This window comes from Aquarana catesbeiana, linkage group LG03 (assembly GCF_042186555.1).
Source record: "Aquarana catesbeiana isolate 2022-GZ linkage group LG03, ASM4218655v1, whole genome shotgun sequence".
NCBI classification, from domain to species: Eukaryota; Metazoa; Chordata; class Amphibia; order Anura; family Ranidae; genus Aquarana; species Aquarana catesbeiana.
This window is the reverse complement of record NC_133326.1, coordinates 193888529-193909297: the sequence shown is the minus strand read 5'-3', so window position 1 is coordinate 193909297 and position 20769 is coordinate 193888529. Positions and strand designations below refer to the sequence as shown.

At 41.9% G+C, this 20769-nt stretch overlaps 1 protein-coding gene across 4 annotated transcripts in view; it reads left to right on the top strand.

The window, feature by feature from the left end:
• Positions 1–20769, top strand: part of LRRK2 (leucine rich repeat kinase 2) — a 546702-nt gene that overhangs the window by 303178 nt on the left and 222755 nt on the right. For all 4 annotated transcript variants that reach the window (XM_073619682.1, XM_073619683.1, XM_073619681.1 and 1 more), the window contains one exon: positions 4334–4551. In XM_073619682.1, coding sequence (XP_073475783.1) covers positions 4334–4551 — 218 coding nt within the window. The remainder of the gene's footprint in view (positions 1–4333; positions 4552–20769) is intronic.

The following is a 20769-nucleotide window of genomic DNA, read 5'->3' as shown; positions in this document are numbered from 1 at the left end:
AATTACTGTGGCTCTGTGTCCCGTGATGTCCTTCGAAAGAAAAGGATTTTACAGGTAAGCTGTTTTAAAAAATCCTATTTTTTACTATTCACTTCTGCACTACTTTAAATGGCAATTGTGCGGCCATGCAACACTGTATGCAAATTTGTCATTTTGTTCCACACAAAAGGAACTTTCTTTTGGTGGTATTTAATCACCACTGGGTTTTAAATTTTTTCGATACAAGTGAAAAAAACATTTAAAAAAACAAAAAAAAAAAACAATTTTTTTCTGCTATAAAAAAAAATATCCAATAAAAAATGTAGATAATCACCTTTTTTCGTGAATTTTGGCCAAAATATATTCTGTTACATGTCTTTTGGGTAAAGAAAATCCCAATGTATATTATTTGGTTTGTGTGAAAGTTATAGCGTCTGGTATTGATACTGGAATTTTTATTTATTTTTATATACTAGAAATGGCGTCGTTAAGCAACTTAACGACTTAAGCGACTGTGATCATATGGCAGACAATCTGACACTAGCTGACGCTGGCTGGGCGGTACACTAACTGACACTGACATCAGTATTGACACTAATACAGTGATCAGTGCTAATACTATACACTGTCATTGTACTAATAACACAGGCTAGAAAGGGGTTAACATCTAGAGGTGATCAAGGGGTTAAATATGTGCCTAACTATGTGTAATATATGTCTTATGTGGTACTTTTACTAGGCGATCTTGCTGTTTTTTGCAAGGTATAAAAAACAGCAAGATCGCCTGACACTATTCAAAGCTCTGTTATTTGCAGAAATGTAAAAAGGTTCATTGAATGGATTCTAGTGAGCTACCCCATGGTGAAAGGGGGAAACATCCAAATTGCTTAGTACCATGTGTTGTGTATTTTAGCATAGCCTTATTTTGTTTTTTTTTTGTGCATTTTATTTCTTATTGGATATTCAGTTAATTGCAATCACTTGACCATTATTAAAAAGAATCAAGGATTCTCTTTCTTAAAGTGGTTATAAGAGCATAAAGTCTTTTACCTTAACCACTTCAGCCCCAGAAGATTTGGCTGCTCAATGACCAGGCCATTTTTTGCGATACGACACTGCGTCGCTTTAACTGACAATTGCGTGGTCGTGCGACGCTGTACCCAAACCAAATTGACCTTTTTTCCCACAAATAGAGCTTTCTTTTGGTGGTATTTGATCGCCTCTGCGGTTTTTATTTTTTGTGCTATACACAAAAGCAGAGTGACAATTGAAAAAAACACTATCTTTTACTTTTTGCTATAATAAATATCCCACATTTTTTATAAGAAAAACACATTTTTTCCTCAGTTTAGGCTGAAATATATTCTTCTACATATTTTTGTTAAAAAAAAAAAAAAAAATCGCAATAAGCGTATATTGATTAGTTTGCGCAAAAGTTATAGTGTCTACAAAATAGGGGATAGATTTATGGCATTTTTATTTAATTATTTTTTTTTTACTAGTAATGGCGGCGATCTGCGATTTTTATGGAGATTGCGATATTACGGCGGACAAATTGGACACTTTTGACACATTTTTGGGACCATACAAATGCACCGATTACTGTAATGTAAATGTCACTGGCAGGGAAGGGGTTACCACTAGGGGGCGATCAAGGGGTTAACTGTGTTCCCTAGGTGTGTTCTAACTGGGGGGGGGGGGGGGGGGTTGGGACTGTCTAGGAGGAGAGAGAAAGAGATCGGTGTTCATACTTAGTATGAACACACGATCTGTCTCTACTCCCCTGAAAGAACCGGGATTTGTGTTTTTACACACACAGATCCCGGTTCTCACTCTGTCACGAGCGATCGCGGGTGCCTGGCGGTCATTGCACCCGCTGGGCACTCACGTCAGCTCCAGGCACACGCTGTGGTTGCGTGCATGCCCCCCTAGTTTGCCAAAAGGCGAAGTGACATAAGGGAACGTCGTTTCGCCCAGCTGTGCCATTCTGCCGCTGTAAAACTGGCGGCTGGTCGGCAAGCAGTTAATGCATTCTCTGCATTAAAGTAAAAAATCTCCATGATCAGCTCCCCCCCAGCCCCCTCCTTTCCCCTAATACATGGCTGAGTCCTATCTCGATCCATCGCTGTGCCCGAGAGCAGCAGCCCTGCTCGCTCTCTCTCTTCTCATAGGACGCATTGGGAGCTATTAGCTCTTGATGCTGTCAATCAAATCATTTGAGGAGGGGGCAAGGGGTGGGGCAGAACTGCGCTGTGTGTTTATAGACACACAGTGTCCGACTCAGGATCAAGCTTGCATGAGTGCCCCTATAGCAAATGGCTTGCTATGAGGGCACTAGGAAGGGAGGAGGATCCAAGAGCATCGTTGGGGATACTAGTAGAGGAGAAAAGGGGACACTGTGTGCAATAACATTGCACAGAGCAGGTAAGTATAACATGTTAATTATTTTAGGAAGAAAAACCCACAAGCCTTTACAATCACTGAACGCTCTCAATTAACATGAACTGTTTTAATCTTTATGCTGCTGGCATCAGTAGATAGAAAGATATGTTATATTTACTTGTTTTAAACATTTTTATTTTTTTATTTATTCAGTTGCTTCCTGGTTTCTGGCCTAGACCAAAATGATGAATGAATGTCATACATCCTTCATCTTCATGGACATTTTTTTTTCATCTGGTGGAGGGTAGGAGAGGCTTTCTCAGATAAAGCACACTTTTGTGCCTGCTTGCCTGAGCTAAGGGCAGATAGATTCCAGGAAGTAATTGCTACATGAATCACCTGCCCTTACTCAGGCTGACCACGACTAGAATTGTTGGGATGGTTTTTTTCAAAGTAATTTCTCAACAAACTAAAGCATGGAGACATAGATGGATGGGTGAATTTCTCTTTAAACATTAAAAATGTATTAAATAGCATTTTTGGTGCTCAGATACACTGAAGTTCCACTTCAATTAGGCATCATATAAGTAAGGGATCAACTATGATCAGTATAAAAAAGCACTGGTAGTCTTTCAGGAAAAAAAATTGTTTATGCCCAGCAATAAACGGGGATGTTGTAAATCAAACTGGTATGGTGACCAGCATTTTACTACACTGTAAAGTGGTAGTTACCGCAAGAACATACAGAAAACAATTGTTCTCCTACTGTATGTGTCCTATTAACACTGAAAAGCAGCCCAGATCAGTGATAAGATGCAGCCATGCTGCATTTTATCGTAGTGCATTGGAGAGGCTCGCACAGGATTACATGTCACTGGGGATGCACCGAATGGGTTTTTTGGTGCCGAAACCGATACCGAAAATAAATCTTCCTTGATCTTGAAAACCGATACCGAAACAACACCGATACCGAAAGTAACTGTTTTTAAAAATATTTTTTATACAGGAGATGGTCAGAGACTGGGGACATGGTACAGGAGATGGTCAGAGACTGCAGAGATGGTACAGGAGATGATCAGAGACTGCAGAGATGGTACAGGAGATGATCAGAGACTGCAGAGATGGTACAGGAGATGATCAGAGACTGCAGAGATGGTACAGGAGATGGTCAGAGACTGGGGACATGGTACAGGAGATGGTCAGAGACTGAGGAGATGGTCAGAGACTGGGGACATGGTACAGGAGATGGTCAGAGACTGGGGACATGGTACAGGAGATGGTCAGAGACTGGGGACATGGTACAGGAGATGGTCAGAGACTGGGGACATGGTCAGAGAGTCAGAGACTGCGGACATGATACAAGAGATCGATGCAGCCTCACCAGTGCCTGTCAGATGCAGCCAGCCAGTGTCCCCAGTGCAGCCAGTGTCCCCAGTAGTGCAGCCAGTGTCCCCAGTAGTGCAGCCTGTGTCCCCATTGCAGCCAGTGAGGGGAGAGGAGAGCCGCCGCCGGCTGTTTGACTACAGCGCCGGGAACATCACAGCTTTCATTTCAATAGCTGTGTGTTCCCCGCTGTGCGCCGTCACATACAGCCCCTCCCCCTTGTCTGGCTCGCTTTGACGCTTTTTGCCGAAAGGGCCATTTTCGGCCGATATGTTTCGGCTGCCGAAATTTCGGTGCATCCCTACATGTCACTATACACCAGTGCAGTGCATCCACTGCTGTACAGCGACATGAATGAAGTATTGTTTTGTGCACTTCAAATAATGTTCGTCCAAATATAAAAAGGGCAGCTGTGTAAATGCAAGTTTCCTGCACAACGTTCTGGTATAAGTAGGCCCTAAAAAAAGTTTGCTAATCTTTTGACTCATATTTTTATGCTTTGGTGTCAATACTGTGTTAATTATTGTTAGTTTCAAGTCTATTTATTTTTTTACATTACTCTGCTGGGTAAATTTTTTTTTTCTTATAGATTTAGCGCTGAGGTTTCCATTATACATGAAGCGAACTGATAGCGCCTCTTCACTGACAGAAAAAGAGCACATTCGATCCCTAGATCTGTCTGCAAATGACCTGGAAAACATAGACTTAATAAATAAAAAGTCTCTTCTTGTAAATCATTTGGAACGCCTTGAGAAAATCGAGCTTCAGCAGAACAGATTAACGTCCATACCAAAGTCTCTTTGTGAGGTAATGAAGTGTGGTGCTTGTTATCAACAAATCCTTTTTTCTTTCTTATCCATTGAGGGACTTGAATTTTTAAAATTCTTAGACTGATTATACTGCTGCCTACAGGAGAAATGAACGACAACCGAAAAGCCATTGGCCAGCACATAATAACCCTACCCAGAAACATCATACCTCAGTTTTTTGCTAGTGTCCTCAGGACTCTTTTCTTGGCTAAGCTGGTTTTTGCCTTTATTCTCAACCTGAATATTGTTCTTCTGTCCCTCTGTCTGGCTCCAATTCACAAAAAAGAAAATTTCCCTCAATTGTTGGGTAGTGATTTGGGCATTCAGAGTCTGTTTTTCAGCCTTCCATTATCTGGATGGACCCTGTAAGGGTCCATTGGGTATCTCTCTCCACCATCTTTAGGTGACTCAGACAGACCATTTTCCAAAGGTATGCTCTTTTGGCTGGAGTTCCACCCTAAATTTGTGTGTGCTTCTTGCTTTTGTCAGCACCATTCAACTTTTCCCAGTTGCAAGGCTACCGCCTAGACTTCTGTTTTTGTTTTTGTTTCTGAAGGCGGTGTTAACCACTTCAGCCCCCGTCCAATTCTGACACTACTCACATATATTTAAGAATCTACATCTTTTTTTTTTTTTTTAATTAAACGTAAGTTTATTGAACAGTAAGAAAAAAGTTCAGTGTACATAATAAACACCAAAAAAAATAACAATACATTTCTCAAGATGTACAAATACATTCGTGTACAGTATTATAACCCATGTCTTATCCCATTTTTTTCCCATGGTATATATATAAAGCTAATTAGTCGTGTCTTACTAGCTTGGCCGGGCCTCGCTGCAATAGCTCAGTATGCGTGGTGTGAAGGAGCGCTGGTCTCTGAAGCACCCCACTACCTGATTTATTCTCATGTGCAAGTATCGGATGACTGAGTCCATTTGTCCCATATTTGGTCATATTTAAGAGGGCAACCTCTATGTAGGTAAACTAGTTTTTTTATAGGGTAATGTGTTATTGACTTCCGCCACCCAGTGTGAAAACTCTGGGGGATTAGGCCTCATCCAAACTCTAGCTATTACTTTTCGTGCAGAAAAAAGTGTTTCATGTACAAATACCTTTTTGAATTTATTTATCTCCGGGTCTGATAAAATTCCTAGAAGGCAGAGCTTGGGCTGCAGTGTTACAGGGGAGCCCATTGTGTCGTGGAGGAAGCGCACCACTTGTGTCCAGAACGCCTGGATCTGGGGGCACTGCCACAGTAGATGGAAAAAGGTGCCGGTAACCTGATTGCACATTGGGCACATTGTTGATTGATTACTCTTATATTTTGACAACCTAAGTGGCGTGAGATATGCTCTATGGATCAGAAATAATTGAGTTAGTTTGAGTCAGACAGTTTAAGGGACACTAATTTGCATGCGTCTAGAGCGTCGCTCCATTCGTCATCTGCCAGTGTACCTACTTCTCCCTCCCACCTTGATTTCAGGGCGTAAGCCGATGTAGTTGCCTGCAGTAACGTCAACATTAGGTAAAATTGGGAAATTAGTTTTTTCGGGTCAGGGCATTTCAGTGCTTCCATTAGTGGGTTATTTACCAGATTAAGTTCACCCCGCGGGAACTGTGAGTGGAATGCGTGACGCAGTTGCAGGTACCTGAAAAGCATTTGGTTTGGTAGTGTATATACCGTTTTCAATCTTTCAAAGGTTTTTAGCTTGCCGTTATGGATAATGTGTAGCATATAAATGATCCCTCTAGAACTCCATACCTCACTATCAGGCATCGAATTAAATTCTGGGAGATTTATGTTGTGCCACAGGGGAGTGAATTCATTTATTACTGGTAGTTGAAGTCTATTCATGGCCAGGTTCCAGATCTTAGTATAGTGGTAAAGTAGTGATTTACGGTTAGCGTTTCTGTCTTCCCCAGTGGTTCTCCCCGTTATCGCAACCAATGGGTCTTGTGACGACTGGGACCACTTAGGGCACAGCAAGTGCAGGAATCTTTCTCTATCTTATCCACATGAAAAATTTGGGATAACTGCGCTGCAGTATAGTAAGCATTAAAGTCAGGTAAAGCCATCCCTGCTAAATCTGTGGGATTTTTTAGTTTTTGCCAGGCAATTTTATGTCTGTTGCTACCCCATATGAATGGCTTCACAATGGCTTCCATTAATTTGAAGTGTCTAAGCACCAAGTATATTGGCGAATGCCAAACCATGTAAAGTATTTTAGGTAGGAGGACCATTTTGACCAGGTTTATTCGTCCCATTACTCCCAGCGGGAGGCGAGCCCACACCTGTGTTTTGTGTTTAAGCATTGCAAACAACGGAGCTATGTTGAGTGTCTCGTAGTCAGCTGGGTTCCTTGTAGTCCTTATACCCAAGTATTTGATGGTATCCACTCTCTGTAGGGGCAGCATTGCTCTGTCTTTGGGCTGCGGGAAGCTGTCAAGGGGTAGTATCTGGGATTCGTCCCAGTTTATCCTGAGGCCGGAGAACGTGCCGAACCGTTCTATTAGGTCCAGTGTGAGGGGCAGGGAGTTCTCCGAGTCATCAAGGTATAATAGGGTGTCGTCTGCGTATGTACTGAATTTTTCTGTCACGTCCCCCCTGCGAAGTCCCTTTATTTCCTGATGTGTCCGGATGGCTATGGCCAGGGGTTCTGCCGCCAATGCGTATAGTAAAGGCGACAGAGGGCACCCCTGCCTCGTACCCCTGGACAACGAGAATTGCTCGGATGGCCATCCGTTCGCTAGTACCCTCGCCGACGGAAATTGGTATAAAAGTTTCACCCATTTTATACATTTTGGGCCGAAGCCGAACCTGCCCAGACAACTCCACAAGTATCCCCACTCCACCGAATCGAACGCTTTGGCTGTGTCCAAAGCGACGATTATTCTTGACCCTACGTTGTCATGTGTGGCCTGTAGATTTATGAACAGTCTCCTAAGGTTGAAGGACGTATTTCTACCTGGCATAAATCCTGCCTGGTCGCAGTGTATTAAGGAAAGGACTACTTTATTAAGACGCATGGCTAATATTTTTGCGAGTATTTTGATGTCTACTTGGAGTAGAGATATGGGGCGGTATGACTCGGGAATGAATGGATCCTTCCCTGGCTTGGGAATCAATACTATGGTGGCTTCTCTCATGGACGCTGGCAATATGGAGTCTTTAAATATGGCCTCATATAGCTGTAGTAGTCTAGGGATCAGTATTTCTGAGTAAATGGAATAAAATTCCACTGGTAGGCCGTCCGAGCCCTGGGACTTTGAACCAGGAATTTCCGCCAGGGCTCCGGATATCTCGTCTATTGTTAATGGGGCCTCTAATTCCACGACCTGTTCTATGGAAAGCTGGGGAATTGTCAGTTCTCCCAGAAATGTTTCCATTGGGGAGGTATCTGTCGGGGCTGTTGCTGTGTAGAGCTTGCTAAAGAATTCTCTGAAGAGGTCTGTTACTCTGTGCGGTTCTGTTTCTATGACTCCGTTAGGTGTGCGCAGCGAGATTACCACTGGAGGCCTATCTTCGCTGTGTATTAAATAAGCTAGGAGTTTCCCCGCCCGGTCCCCGTGCTCAACCGACCGCTGTCTATGGAAGAATAGTTTTCGTTTGGATTTTTCGTAGTGTAGCTGGGTCAGCACCCTTGATCAAAGTTTAAGGTTGTCAGCTCTATCTGCGGTAGGGGCCTCAAGAAATATTTTTTCGGAGTCTCGGAAGCTATCCTCCGCCTTAATTATTGCCGACTCTGACACTCTTTTGAGTTTGTTAATTCTATTAGTCAGGATCATACGGGCGTGTTTCTTAAAGGCTTCCCACACCAACTGAACCGAAGCAGAGTCTTCATTGATTAGGAAATAGTTTCCCCATTCTGTCAAAAGGTCATCCTCCTCCGGCAGTATGGTCAGCCAGAAAGGGTTCAGCCTCCACGTCACCGGAGGGCGGTTGTGGGGGACTGTAAGTATGGCCCAGTAGGGACAGTGGTCCGATGGGGACCTAGGGGAGAAGCCTGCGTCTGACAGTCTAGGGAGGAGCACCGTGGAGACCAATATAAGGTCTATGCGTGACATAGCTCGGTGTGACGTGGAGAAACAGGAGAATTGCCTATCTGTAGGATTCCTGATTCTCCATGTATCTACTAGGTTGAAGTCTGATAGGAGTCTGGCGAATCTTGTGGGATGAGATGTCACTGGTTCAACGGTTGATGTGTTAAGTCTGTCTAGGGCTGGATCTAGTACGTTTTTGAAATCGCCTAGCCATACAGCCGGGATGTTAGGGTGCAGGGTCATAAAGTCGAACCCAGCAGCAATAACAGCCGCGTTGAATGGTGGTGGAACATAGAATGCCATAAGGAGAATCGGGTCGCCGTAAATTTTAGCTTTTAAAAGAACATATCTACCCGATGGGTCGATCACTGAGTCCTGGAGCTCGAAATGGGTGTTTTTAGCAATTAGGAGTGAGACTCCCCTTGAGAGTGTGGTGTGCGTCGAATGGAACGTCCATCCAATCCATGGTCTCTTAAGTACTCTATATGCAAGACCTTCGGCTTGTGTTTCTACTAGAGCCACCACGTCTGCTCTTTGTTTCTTGAGGAGTGAAAACACAGCCGACCTCTTTATGGGTTCTCTAAGTCCGCGGATGTTGCACATGATAAATTTCAAACTAGACATTTAAGTGTGAATATGAGGTATTGAGCTCCAGAACTCAGGCCTCCCCCCCCCCCCCCTCCAAGCGTCCCAGCACATACATCACACTGCATGACCATTATCAAAGACACCATAGGGTTATTATGATAGCAATTACCTATTATAGACATTGGGTTAAACAATAAGACTTGTACGATTCTGATATCCCCATCCCCCCACCCCGCTCTGCACCTTCCAAACCTGGTGCGAGCTTCGATCCCGAACTGCCAACAGGGCATAAACATTGTCCAACCTGCAGAGAAAAGGTAAGATCTTGACAGTGTTTGGGTGGCAGTCACTGTATTAAGGATATTAGTGAACTCAGGAATCCTAAGCAACATATACAGCGCGGCCAAAATCTGTACGCTCCGTTTCAGGTGGTGAACTGTGGTACGTGGGGCGAGAATACGCTGCGTACCGTTGCACATTTCAGGACTCGACTCACCGCCCTTGGTGAGCACCTTTAGACATAAGTCAGCTCCGTCGGTTGCATATGTGGACCTTACTTTGCAGGTTAAGAGTAGATAACTGAGGTGTGTCTCCAGGACAGGGGACTATAGGAGATCCGTCAATGGGATTATGCTGGTTGTGTCAGGGTGAGAGTCTCACGGGTTGCAGCCTGTCGGGTACTCCAGAAGAAGTGTGTGGCTGTGATGCTCGTTGGAGCCCACCTGTGCAGTAGGTGTATTTAGGGACAGGTCTAATCAAAGTGAAGCTAGTGTGCAGTCTTCCAGCACCACAGGATATTAAGCAAAGGAGGGAAAAAGGGGAAGACGAACTGCTCATCCTGTAAATATGTATGGAGTTTCGGATTTGGAGTTATTCCGTGTGGGAAGTCAGAGTATAGTAAGGTGGAAGACCCTGGGGGGTCGCACATTAACTTAGAGGCGGAAAAGAATATTAGAAAAACAAAACTTATCTGTGGGCTTCTCTCTGCTCCAGCCAGGTGATAGCGGCCTCTGGATCCTCAAAGAAATGCGCTCTGTCCTCCCCCTCTACACGGAGGCGGGCCGGGAAGAGCATGGCGTATTTGATGTTCTTTATGCAAAGGCGCCTTTTGACCTCCATGAATGTGTGTCACCTCCGCTGTACCTCTGCAGAGAAATCAGGATAGACAGCTATCATTTTGTTTCCTAAGGGGATATTGCCCTTCACTCTGCTGAGACGGAGTATGGCATCTCTGTCACTGTAGTTCAGAAATTTTGCGATGAACGTGCGTGGGGGGGGCTCCGGGTAGTGGCAGTCTGCCCGACAGGCGGTGCGCAAGCTCGACCACAAATGTTGGGGAAAAAAATTCTCTCCCATATGCATCACTGAGTAGGTTTTCAAGGAACGTGGGGGGGGGTCTTTCCCCTCTGCCCCCTCAGGGAGACCAACAAATCTGAGGTTGCATCTTCTGAGGCGGTTCTCAGTGTCATCTTGCTTCTGAATCAGTTGGTTCACTTGGTGCTGCAGCTCAGATGTTGTGTTTTGCAGGGGGGGGAGGGAATCCTCCACATTGCTCAGCCTGGTCTCAGCCTCAGTGACTCTGCCCTTTAGCTTCTGGAAATCCTGCCTTACCAGTGAAATGTCCACTTTAACTTCTTCAATCCACGCTGTGAGGGAAGTCTGGCATGCTGTGATTGCTTTTTGGCATGATGATATCGCCTCCAGCACCCTCGCTGTGTCTGTTCCGGCGGGAGGCTCCTCTTCCAGCGCGGTGGCGCCATCTTGGCTGGAGGGGTCCGTGCCTTGCCGGCGGTATTGTTCCAGCTTTGCAGCCGCCGCCGATGCCTTCTTTGTAGGCGACATGGCCTTGGTAGGTTGCCGGATAGGTGATGGTATGTTGTGGATTGAAGTAAGCTGTTTAGCGGTCTCAGGAGTTTGCATAAGGATAAATGGCCGGCGGAGCTCTGTCTATCTGCGTCCTACTTCATGCCGCTCCAGGCCATGCCCCGAATCTACATCTTTTTGACTGAAAATTACTTAGAACCCCTGAACATTATATATTTTTTAAGCAGAGACTCTAGAGAATAAAAAGGTTGGTGCTGCAATATTTTATGTGATATAGTATTTGAGCAACAAATTTTTAAGCACAGATTTTTTGGAAAAAATGCACTTTAATGAATTTTAGTGCACAAACACAATATAATACACAATTTGTGGTAAAATATTGTCAGATATTTATACTGAAATATTAACAGTATTATATTTATGGAAATATGCAAAAATCTATGGTTTGAGAGATTTTCACGTCTTTTCACAAATCAACCAAATAATTCAAGTTCGTTTTATCCATGCTAGTTTGAAGACAAAAAGGGAATACAGCGGTGTGCTAAAATATACATATTAACTAAAAATTCAGTGCAAAATAATATCAAATATAATTGGTGATTATACAAAGAACGTAACTTCAATTATATTGGTGATATACAAAAAGATATAAATTCAAATATCAGTTATATTTGTGATACAAATGATGAGAAATTTTACCACAAGCTCTTGTTACAAAAATACCATGTCTCAACACTTCATTACGGCTTAGTAAATAGCTTTCAGTGGCTTTACAGACTATGAAAACAAACTAGGTGTGGATTTTAATAAGTTGCGATTTCTTCTCAAAGAGATCTACAAGTTTAAACCTCTTTTAGTGTATATTGACAATTTTGTTAACCATATACAAACTTGGTAATTTAACCAAGATTTATTTTTAAATAAAGATACATTTAGAATGAATCTATGATATATGAGATATAAAAAGATATACAAATTCATAGTGCAGTTAAAATTCATTTCACTCCAAATCTGAAACTACCAAAATTGATTTGATTCGCTCAAACAACTTCAATTACCAAAAGCTAAAAATATAAATTAATACTTTACCAGAGATTTAAGAAATCTGCTGTTTTGGGAGATATTACCAAAGGAGATCTCTACAATTCCTACATTTTCGTTCTGTTTTCCTCCTGCTCTCTCAATCTTCCCCTTCTCCAGATCTCAAGATGTCCCCCCCTCACTGTCATGTGTTTCCACTCTATATTCCCCCCAGGAATGGGTGTGGAAATGCGTGACGTCAAACACATGTAATTTCCTGCCCAAAACCTATAAGGGCAATAGCGAACCTTTATTCACAGTGGCCAATAGGGGGCGGTGTTGTAATACAATAGCCTTTAAAATGTTCTTAAAGTGGAGGTCCCGCGACCATTCAAATTTTTTTTTTTTAGTCATTCAGACACTTTCACCATCATAAAGTAATACTCACTGTCTGGGTGTTTTAAATCTGCTGCTGTCCGTTTTCGTTTGTAAGAAGTAGTTAAAAAAAGTGATCCTAGCTTTTCCCATCTTGCTTGTGGGCATGTGAAGCCCACAAGCATTGATTTCCAGGATCCGGGAATGCTGAGCTCCCAGCATTCACCGCTCTTTCCCGCGCATGCTCAGTGTTTATTGTGATGGCAACCTCTTTCGAAATCCCGCGAGAACTCGCGGCAGGCCTCCGCAATGACTGCTGGGAACAATGACACGAGATCCCAGGAGACAGTGCGGCACACAGGAAATGACGGAATACCTGCAAAATAGCCGCCCACATCCGCAGTGGACACATACAGGAAGCAGAGATGAACATGAGAAAAACACAGATACACTAGAAAAAAAAAAAAAAAGTTCAGTTTATAACTGAATGCATTGCTGTAATGTGATTGAGAAAAAGTTGTAAAATAGGGTGGACCTCCGCTTTAACATACCAAATTTAATTCCTGAATAACCTTTTGACTTAAGCTATTAACCACTTCAGATTTGGGTGCTCAATGACCAGGCCATTTTTTGCAATATGGCACTTCGTCGCTTTAACTAACAAATAAAGCTTTTTTTTGGTGGTATTTGATCACGTCTGCGGTTTTTATTTTTTGCGATTTAAACAAAAGAAGAGCGACAATTTTGAAATAAAAACACATCTTTTACTTTTTGCTATAATAAATATCCTAATTTAAAAAAAAAAAACACATTTTTTCCTCGGTTTAGGCCGATATGTATTCTTCTACATATTTTTGGTAATAAAAAACGAAATAAGCGTGTATTGATTGGTTTGCACAAAAGTTATAGCGTCTACAAAATAGGGCATAGATTTATGGCATTTTTATTATTATTTCTTTTTTTACTAGTAATGGCAGTGATCTGCGATTTTTATCAGGACTGCGATATTGCGGCGGACAAATCGGACACTGTTGACACATTTTTGGGACCAGTGACATTTATACAGCGATCAGTGCTATAAAAATGCACTGATTACTGTATAAATGACACTGGCAGGGAAGGGGTTAACACTAGGGGGCAATAAAGGTGTTAACTGTTCCCTAGGTGTGTTCTAACTGTAGGGGGGATGGGGCTGACTAGGGGAAGAGAGAGATCGGTGTTCATACTTATTATAAACACACAACCTGTCTCTACTCCCCTAAAAGAACCAGGATTCAGGGCTGGGCTCAGCCCTTCCTTCTCTGAGCTGGCCACTCAGCTGTCGGTTAATTGCCAGCTACTATCTCTCCACAGTGACACACCTGTTGATGATATCCTGCTCGGCAGTCCTGCCTACGGCCGTCCAACCCAGAAGATCTCTGCCTTCGCCTTGGTCACATCTCTAGAGACGCTCTCTTGTGTTCCTGTTAGACTTGCTTGGCTGACATTCCTTCTGGCTCCAGATCCTGCTTGCTTTTCTACTACGCTCATCTCTGACTCCCTGATGTTTTGGCTTGTCTGACTATCTGTTCTGGTTTCTGGCTATGTTTTGTTTATTGTGTTTATCTTTTTTTATTATTATTAACCACTTAAGGACCGAGCCTCTTTTTGAGATTTGTTTACAAGTTAAAAACATTTTTTTTTTTTGCTAGAAATTACTTAGACCCCCCAAAACATTATACATTTTTTTTTCTAACACCCTAGAGCAGTGATGGCGAACCTTGGCACCCCAGATGTTTAGGAACCACATTTCACATGATGCTCATGCACTCTGCAGTGTAGTTGAGCATCATGGGAAATGTAGTTCCAAAACATCTGGGTTGCCAAGGTTTGCCATCACTGCCCTAGAGAATAAAATGGCGTTGCAATAGTTTCTGTCACACCGTACTTGCGCAGTGGTCTTACAAGCGCACTTTCTTTGCAAAAAATACACTTTTTTGAATTAAAAAAAAGACAACAGTAAAGTTAGCCCAATTTTTTTTATATTGTGAAAGATAATGTTACGCCAAGTAAATTGATACTCAACATGTCACGCTTCAAAATTGCGCCTGCTCGTGGAATGGCGACAAACCTTTACCCTTCAAAATCTCCATAGGCGATGTTTAAAAAATTCTACAGGTTGCATGTTTTGAGTTACAGAGGAAGTCTAGGGCTAGAATTATTGCTCTCGCTCTACCGATCACGTTGATACCTCACGTGTGTGGTTTGAACACCATTTTCATATGCGGGCGCTACTCACGTATGCGTTCACTTCTGCACATGAGCTCAGCGGGACAGGGCGCATTTAAACTTTTTCTTTTTTTTTTCTTATTTATTTTACCTTTTATTTTTTATTTTTACACTGTTCTTTAAAAAAAAATTGTCACTTTTATTCCTATTACAAGGAATGTAAACATCCCTTGTAATAGAAAAAAGCATGACAGGACCTCTTAAATATGAGATCTGGGGTCAAAAAGACCTCAGATCTCATATTTACACTAAAATGCAATTAAAAAAAAAAAAAAAAAAAAGTCATTTGAAACAAAAAATAAAAAATGGCCCTTTTAAGAGCTATGGGCGGAAGTGACGTTTTGACCTTGCTTCCGCCCTGCAATGGTATGGAGATGGGTGGGGGCCATCATCCCCTCACTCGTCTCCACACCTAACATGGAAGAAGACCTGATCGCCTCCGCTGCCGACGGCTCCGGTAAGCAGGGGGGGGCCCCCTCTCCCGCCGCCGATAAAAGTGATCTCGCGATGAATCCGCCACAGAGACCACTGTTATCGGAAACCGGACCGCCTGCTGAAGAAGAGGATACCGGGGTTATGGCAGCTAGCTGCTGCCACAACAAAGATATCCCTCTTCAAAGAGAGGACGTATATCGGTGTGCGGCGGTCCGGAAGTGGTTAAACAAGTGAGATTTAACTGTACTTCTGTCTCAGTCCGATTCATGGTTTCTGACAGGCGGTTGGTCCGGAAGTGGTTAAAAAAAAACTATATAATACCATGAACTGTCAAACTTATGTCAGAGTTCTAGGCTGGAACTCAGATATAAGAAATGGAGGGAGGAGTGTGGTTGTGTGTGAAAATGCTTGGTCTGTTTGGCCCAATAATAGCAAACAAAGAAAAAACACACCTAGTACCAAGAGTACGGTGAAGGAACCCCTTGGGGTCAGTAATAGACAGATCAAGCCAAATTTTAAAAAAGTATGAATTTTGTTACATAAATTCAACAAGTACAAAAATGACATACAATGCATAAAAATCATATCTGATACCCTGATGATTACAATTGTAGAGAACAATCACTATCATGGTGCAAAGGATTGGTGAGGATCAATACAGTGTAGATAACACCTTACATGTTACGGATGCATGGTTCTTCTTCAGTGATTTCATGTTATTGAATAAAAATTGGGTATAAGGTTTCTACAATGAAAAAGCAGTATATGAGTGATAGTTTAAACAAGTACAGAGTAAAAATGTCATTAAACTGCTCAGCAACATAGCAAACAATTCAACACATAGCATAGATGTAATCTAAGACGAATAAGTTTCCTTACATGGCAAACCAATAACATGAATCGATTGATTGAGGAAATAGTACTCGATCGAGAACACCATTGGTCAGTTGGTAATACACCACTCAATGTGCCACACCAGCAAACAAGTCAAATGAAAGGACCAGGCTTTATTTCACTGCATGGACTCATATGTGGTGGGGCATTATATAGAGGCCACCACCAAACTCTGTATCCATTTAGAATCAACAATGGTTCCAAACAAGGTGTCCATATGTATCTATATAAATTACTGAACAAGTAAAACAGCTACAGGTACAACAAACCATCGCCCCGATAATGTATAGGGCAAGGGATGCCTAGTGTATGCATAAATATTGAGCAACTGACCTTGCACAAGACAAACATTTGCTCATCCCCGGACATTCCTTCAATGTCTTCAATAAAGACATGAGGGCCGGTTTATGAGCATGTGTGGAGAGAAACTTCAGCCAATCGCGATGCTAATTGTGATCTAATACAGCTGGTGCAGAGAAAAGGGGAGGAAAGGACGCAAACTCATTACGCCTTACATTCTCCTCGAGTCCCCCGGCAACGCGGAGCAGCCCCGCCCACGGAGCCGAGGGACAGGGCTGTGTCATGACGCTGCCGACGCGCAATGGCCACGCCCGCGCTCCAAGACTGGAGCGCAAGTGTGTGGTGGTCTGGAAGGGCTGATTTGGCCAAAGTAGGGATATCCTAAGACGTGCCACCACCGGGAGGTGACGGAACGATCGAGGACCCCTGCGCGCCGGGAGTGAATATGTCCGGCCCTAACCAGTCAGTGGGTGGATGAAAGAGTGTGTCGCCAAAAGACCAATGGGAAATTTGACAATAGAAAAAGTGGGGGGGAGAAAAGTCATCGCCAGGGATGGTATAACAGTCAACATTAAAAGTTACATGAGGGCAATTAGTCCAAAGGGGACAGGAAGATATAATCAATTGCAGAAAATAGGGTACATACATTGATTTACAACTGATGACAGTGTACAAAATAATAATAATAAACCCATGATTAATACATTAATCAAATAACGCAAACCATGTAGATACCATATATCTGCCACCTAAGGCAGCATTAACAAAAAAACATATAAATGTAATTAGAACATAAACATGTATGTTAGAAAACAATTAACTCCTGCAGATGCAATAAAGGTGACAAAACAACCTCTAAGTTCACAAATCTAATTCGCAAATTCCAGACTCAAAACCTGGAAGGTAGGGCCTGAAGTTGAAGGCCTCGTTCAATCCGGGGGCTACTGTAGCCTGAAGATGGAAAATCCATCTAAGTTCAGTCTGCAACAATAATTTGTTGTAGTCTCACCCCCGAGAGGAAGGCCTGATGTGGCCAAGTGCTAGGAATTTGGTCACCAGACATTTATCGCAATGTATGGCAGCACTGTGCCTGCCCAAAGGCAAAGCCAAATCCTGTTTCTGAATGATCACTATATGTCCATAAATACGACGTGAAAACTCAAGCTTCGTCTTGCCAACATAAAAAAAAATTGTCTGGAACTCAGATATATGGCCATGAGAATATGTCTAACCCACACAATAACCTTTTCTCTAAATTCCTTGAGTTAAGTAATGTGATATTTAACCCATTAATGATTATATCACAAACATAGTTTCTATACTTTAAAACTTTTCATAGCCTTACAAATATGCTATATTCAATTTATAAAGATATACCAATATATTTTTATGAATATATCCAAACAATATATCATGATTGATATGGATGTGTGTGTATATATGTGTATATATATATATATATATATATATATATATATATATATATATATATATAGAAAAATATGAACCTAAAAAATAGGTAACACTGTTTAATTAAAAAATTAAATTTTAAATTAAAAAGCATAGTTCGGATGAAGCATCATCTTCTTGGCCCAATGGGTGGGGCCCGTCTGGAGGTTTCTTTACTCTTGATGCATGTATCCAGGAATATGAATCCGCTATTAACACTGCTGTTTTGGTCACTGTAGTCACTGTTGTTGATTCTCCATAAGGGGGTTCTGTTGACTTATGCTTCTGCAGGGCTTTCACTACCACTCTCTCTCCCGGTTGGAACAGGTGTGTCGATTCCTATAAAGGTAAAGGAGACCAATACATCATTCTAGATGCCGTTCAACACATGTGTTCAATTTACCACATATTCCTCTTGTATCAATTCTAGACCACCAGGCATTAGGACCATGGATTGTCTGGTCCAAGGGGTGGGGAAAAGTCTACCCATCAAACTTTCAAATGGTGACAATTTGGTAGTTTTGTTTGGGGTCTTTTTTATCTCAGCAAGAACCGCAGGGAGGTAACGTTCCCATTTTACATACATACCTCCTGTGGCCTTACTCAGTTGGTCCTTAATGGTCCAGTTCATCCATTCAATGACCCCTAAACTTTGGGGGTGATATGGGATATGAAATTTCCATTCTATGACCATTAGTTCTTCTATCTGCTGAGTAACTGCTGAGACAAAGGCTGGTCCTTTGTTTGAGTCAATACACACCTGGCATCCCCATCTTGGGATGATTTCCTTGCACAGATACTTACTTTTACTCCTTTGTTCTTAGGCATGTGAGTAAAATCAATCTAGAGTTCCTGAAATGGACCGCTTGGGGGTGGTAAATGTTCATGCTTACCATGCCTTGGTCCTTGTACGTTGTTCCTAACAAAGATCATGCACCTGCTCAGCTGTCCTTCTATCCTACTTTCCAGATTCTTAATACAAAACCTTTTGAAATTCAACTAAAATGCTTAAATAATGCATTACAATTTATCTAAACCCATTAGATTTTAGTTGATTAAAATGTACTGATTTTGATTTAGTTTTAGTCATAATCTTTTGACTAAAATGCCATTTTAGTTGTATTTAAGTAATCTGAATTGTTAAAGTTTTAGTCTACTAAAATAGTGTTAATTTAGTCGACAAAAATATTTTCGCAGACAAAATTAACATTGATGTAAAGTAGTTTTGTTACTATCATGTCTGTCAGATGTGTTTTTAAATTGGCGATCATTTTCTGTAAAGAACCTGTCCTCATTCTTCCGTAGGTTGTCTTAGGCCCAAGGTCATCCTTTCTTCCAAAAGTGATCTTAGCATTCTATCTCAATGAGGACAGCCCATTCTTATGCCCTGCTCCTAAGCATCCTAAGGAAATCTTGGTATATTGGCTAGGCATAATCCGAGCCATTAGAGTATACCATAAGGCTACTGCTGTAATCAGGAGGACAGATTCACTCTTTGTCATGTTTTCTGGAGCTCCTGTTTCAAAGTCCACCCTGACACCCTGTTTCAAAGTCCACCATTGCACAATAGATATGGAATCTGATTGCAAGAGCTTACATTCTCAAAGGGAAATCGCCTCCTGTATTTCTACAAGCCTATTCCACCAGATTAGTGGGGGTTTTATGGATTTCAGCACCAAGCCTCAGTGGCCTGATTGTGTATGGCTGCCTCCTTGCCTTCTGTTCATATTTTTTCAGACTTTTACCAGGTGGATGTCCAGTCTCGGTCGATGCAGCTTTTGGCCACAATTTCATACTTCTTTTGATAGTTATTGTTGGGCCCATTGGCACAGTTCAGTTTTGCTCATTGTTGCCCACCCTTCATTTTCATTGCTTAGGGACATCCCTTGCTGTATAAATCGTCTGCCTGTGTCCTGTACTGTACGTTTAAGGTAAGGAATTTTAACTTGCCTACAATTCCATATCTTGGACCAGACCACCCTCCCTTCTGTTGCTTGCTTTACTATCCATTGCTTGCTAAAAAAAACTGAGAACTCATGGAGTGGGTAGGTTTATAGGTGAGGCTCCCAGAGGGCATGTTTTTTTTTAAAGTTTTTCCAGTGTCCAATCACCTGGAGGTACATGTCTATAACCCATGGAGTATGAATATTCTGCCTGTGCCCTGTACTGTACTGCAAGATATGGAATTTACAGGTCAAAAGTTCTCTTTTCTTGGAGCTCATCAAGGGACACTGGTACCTCCCCTCTGTTTTTACCATGCTCTCTGTACTACCTTGCTACAAAACTGAGATATGATGGTTGTGCGTAGAGTTATCCTGCGCTGGCTGTAGAGATATATATATATACTGGATAAGATTGGATCATGATATTTTACTACCACATTAAGTACCTCAGTATTTTAAGCACCTCATATTACTTTGCAAACGATGCATTATTTCCATAATTGGGAGGATTTCTAGCAAACCAAGTCTAAAACAACTTTACCTGTCAGTCATACTCATGTATTGGTAGTGTAAGGAGGCCATTGACAGGCTGGTATTGAAGATGACTATAAGATCAGCCAGCCAGTAGAATGTCTGCCTGTAAAGGTGAAAGCCACACTCTGAAATGTAATTTTGCAGTAAACTTTAGTGTATGCAGCCTGCCTGAGCTCAGGCGGCCCGTGCCAAGTACAATAACGTTTATTACAACATCATATTATCTATGTGCAACTGTCCCTATCTTTAAAGTTGTACATTAACATAAACAGTTGGTTTATTTCATTACATTTATTACAGAATATTTTTTACATATGGACCATTTGCAATTTTGAGTTGTAAAAGTTTAAATAATTTAGTCAAAACTTTGTTGGATTGGGTATAAACCTGCCCCACCATGGCCAGCCTTACCAGTTGTTTCCCTCTAGGAATTGTCTTCCATTAATTACTCTATGAGAAATGTTATAAAATTATTGGATGCAGTATTGCTTATAATTACAATAATTACAATAATTGTAATAAATAATTTTGTGTATTTAAACCT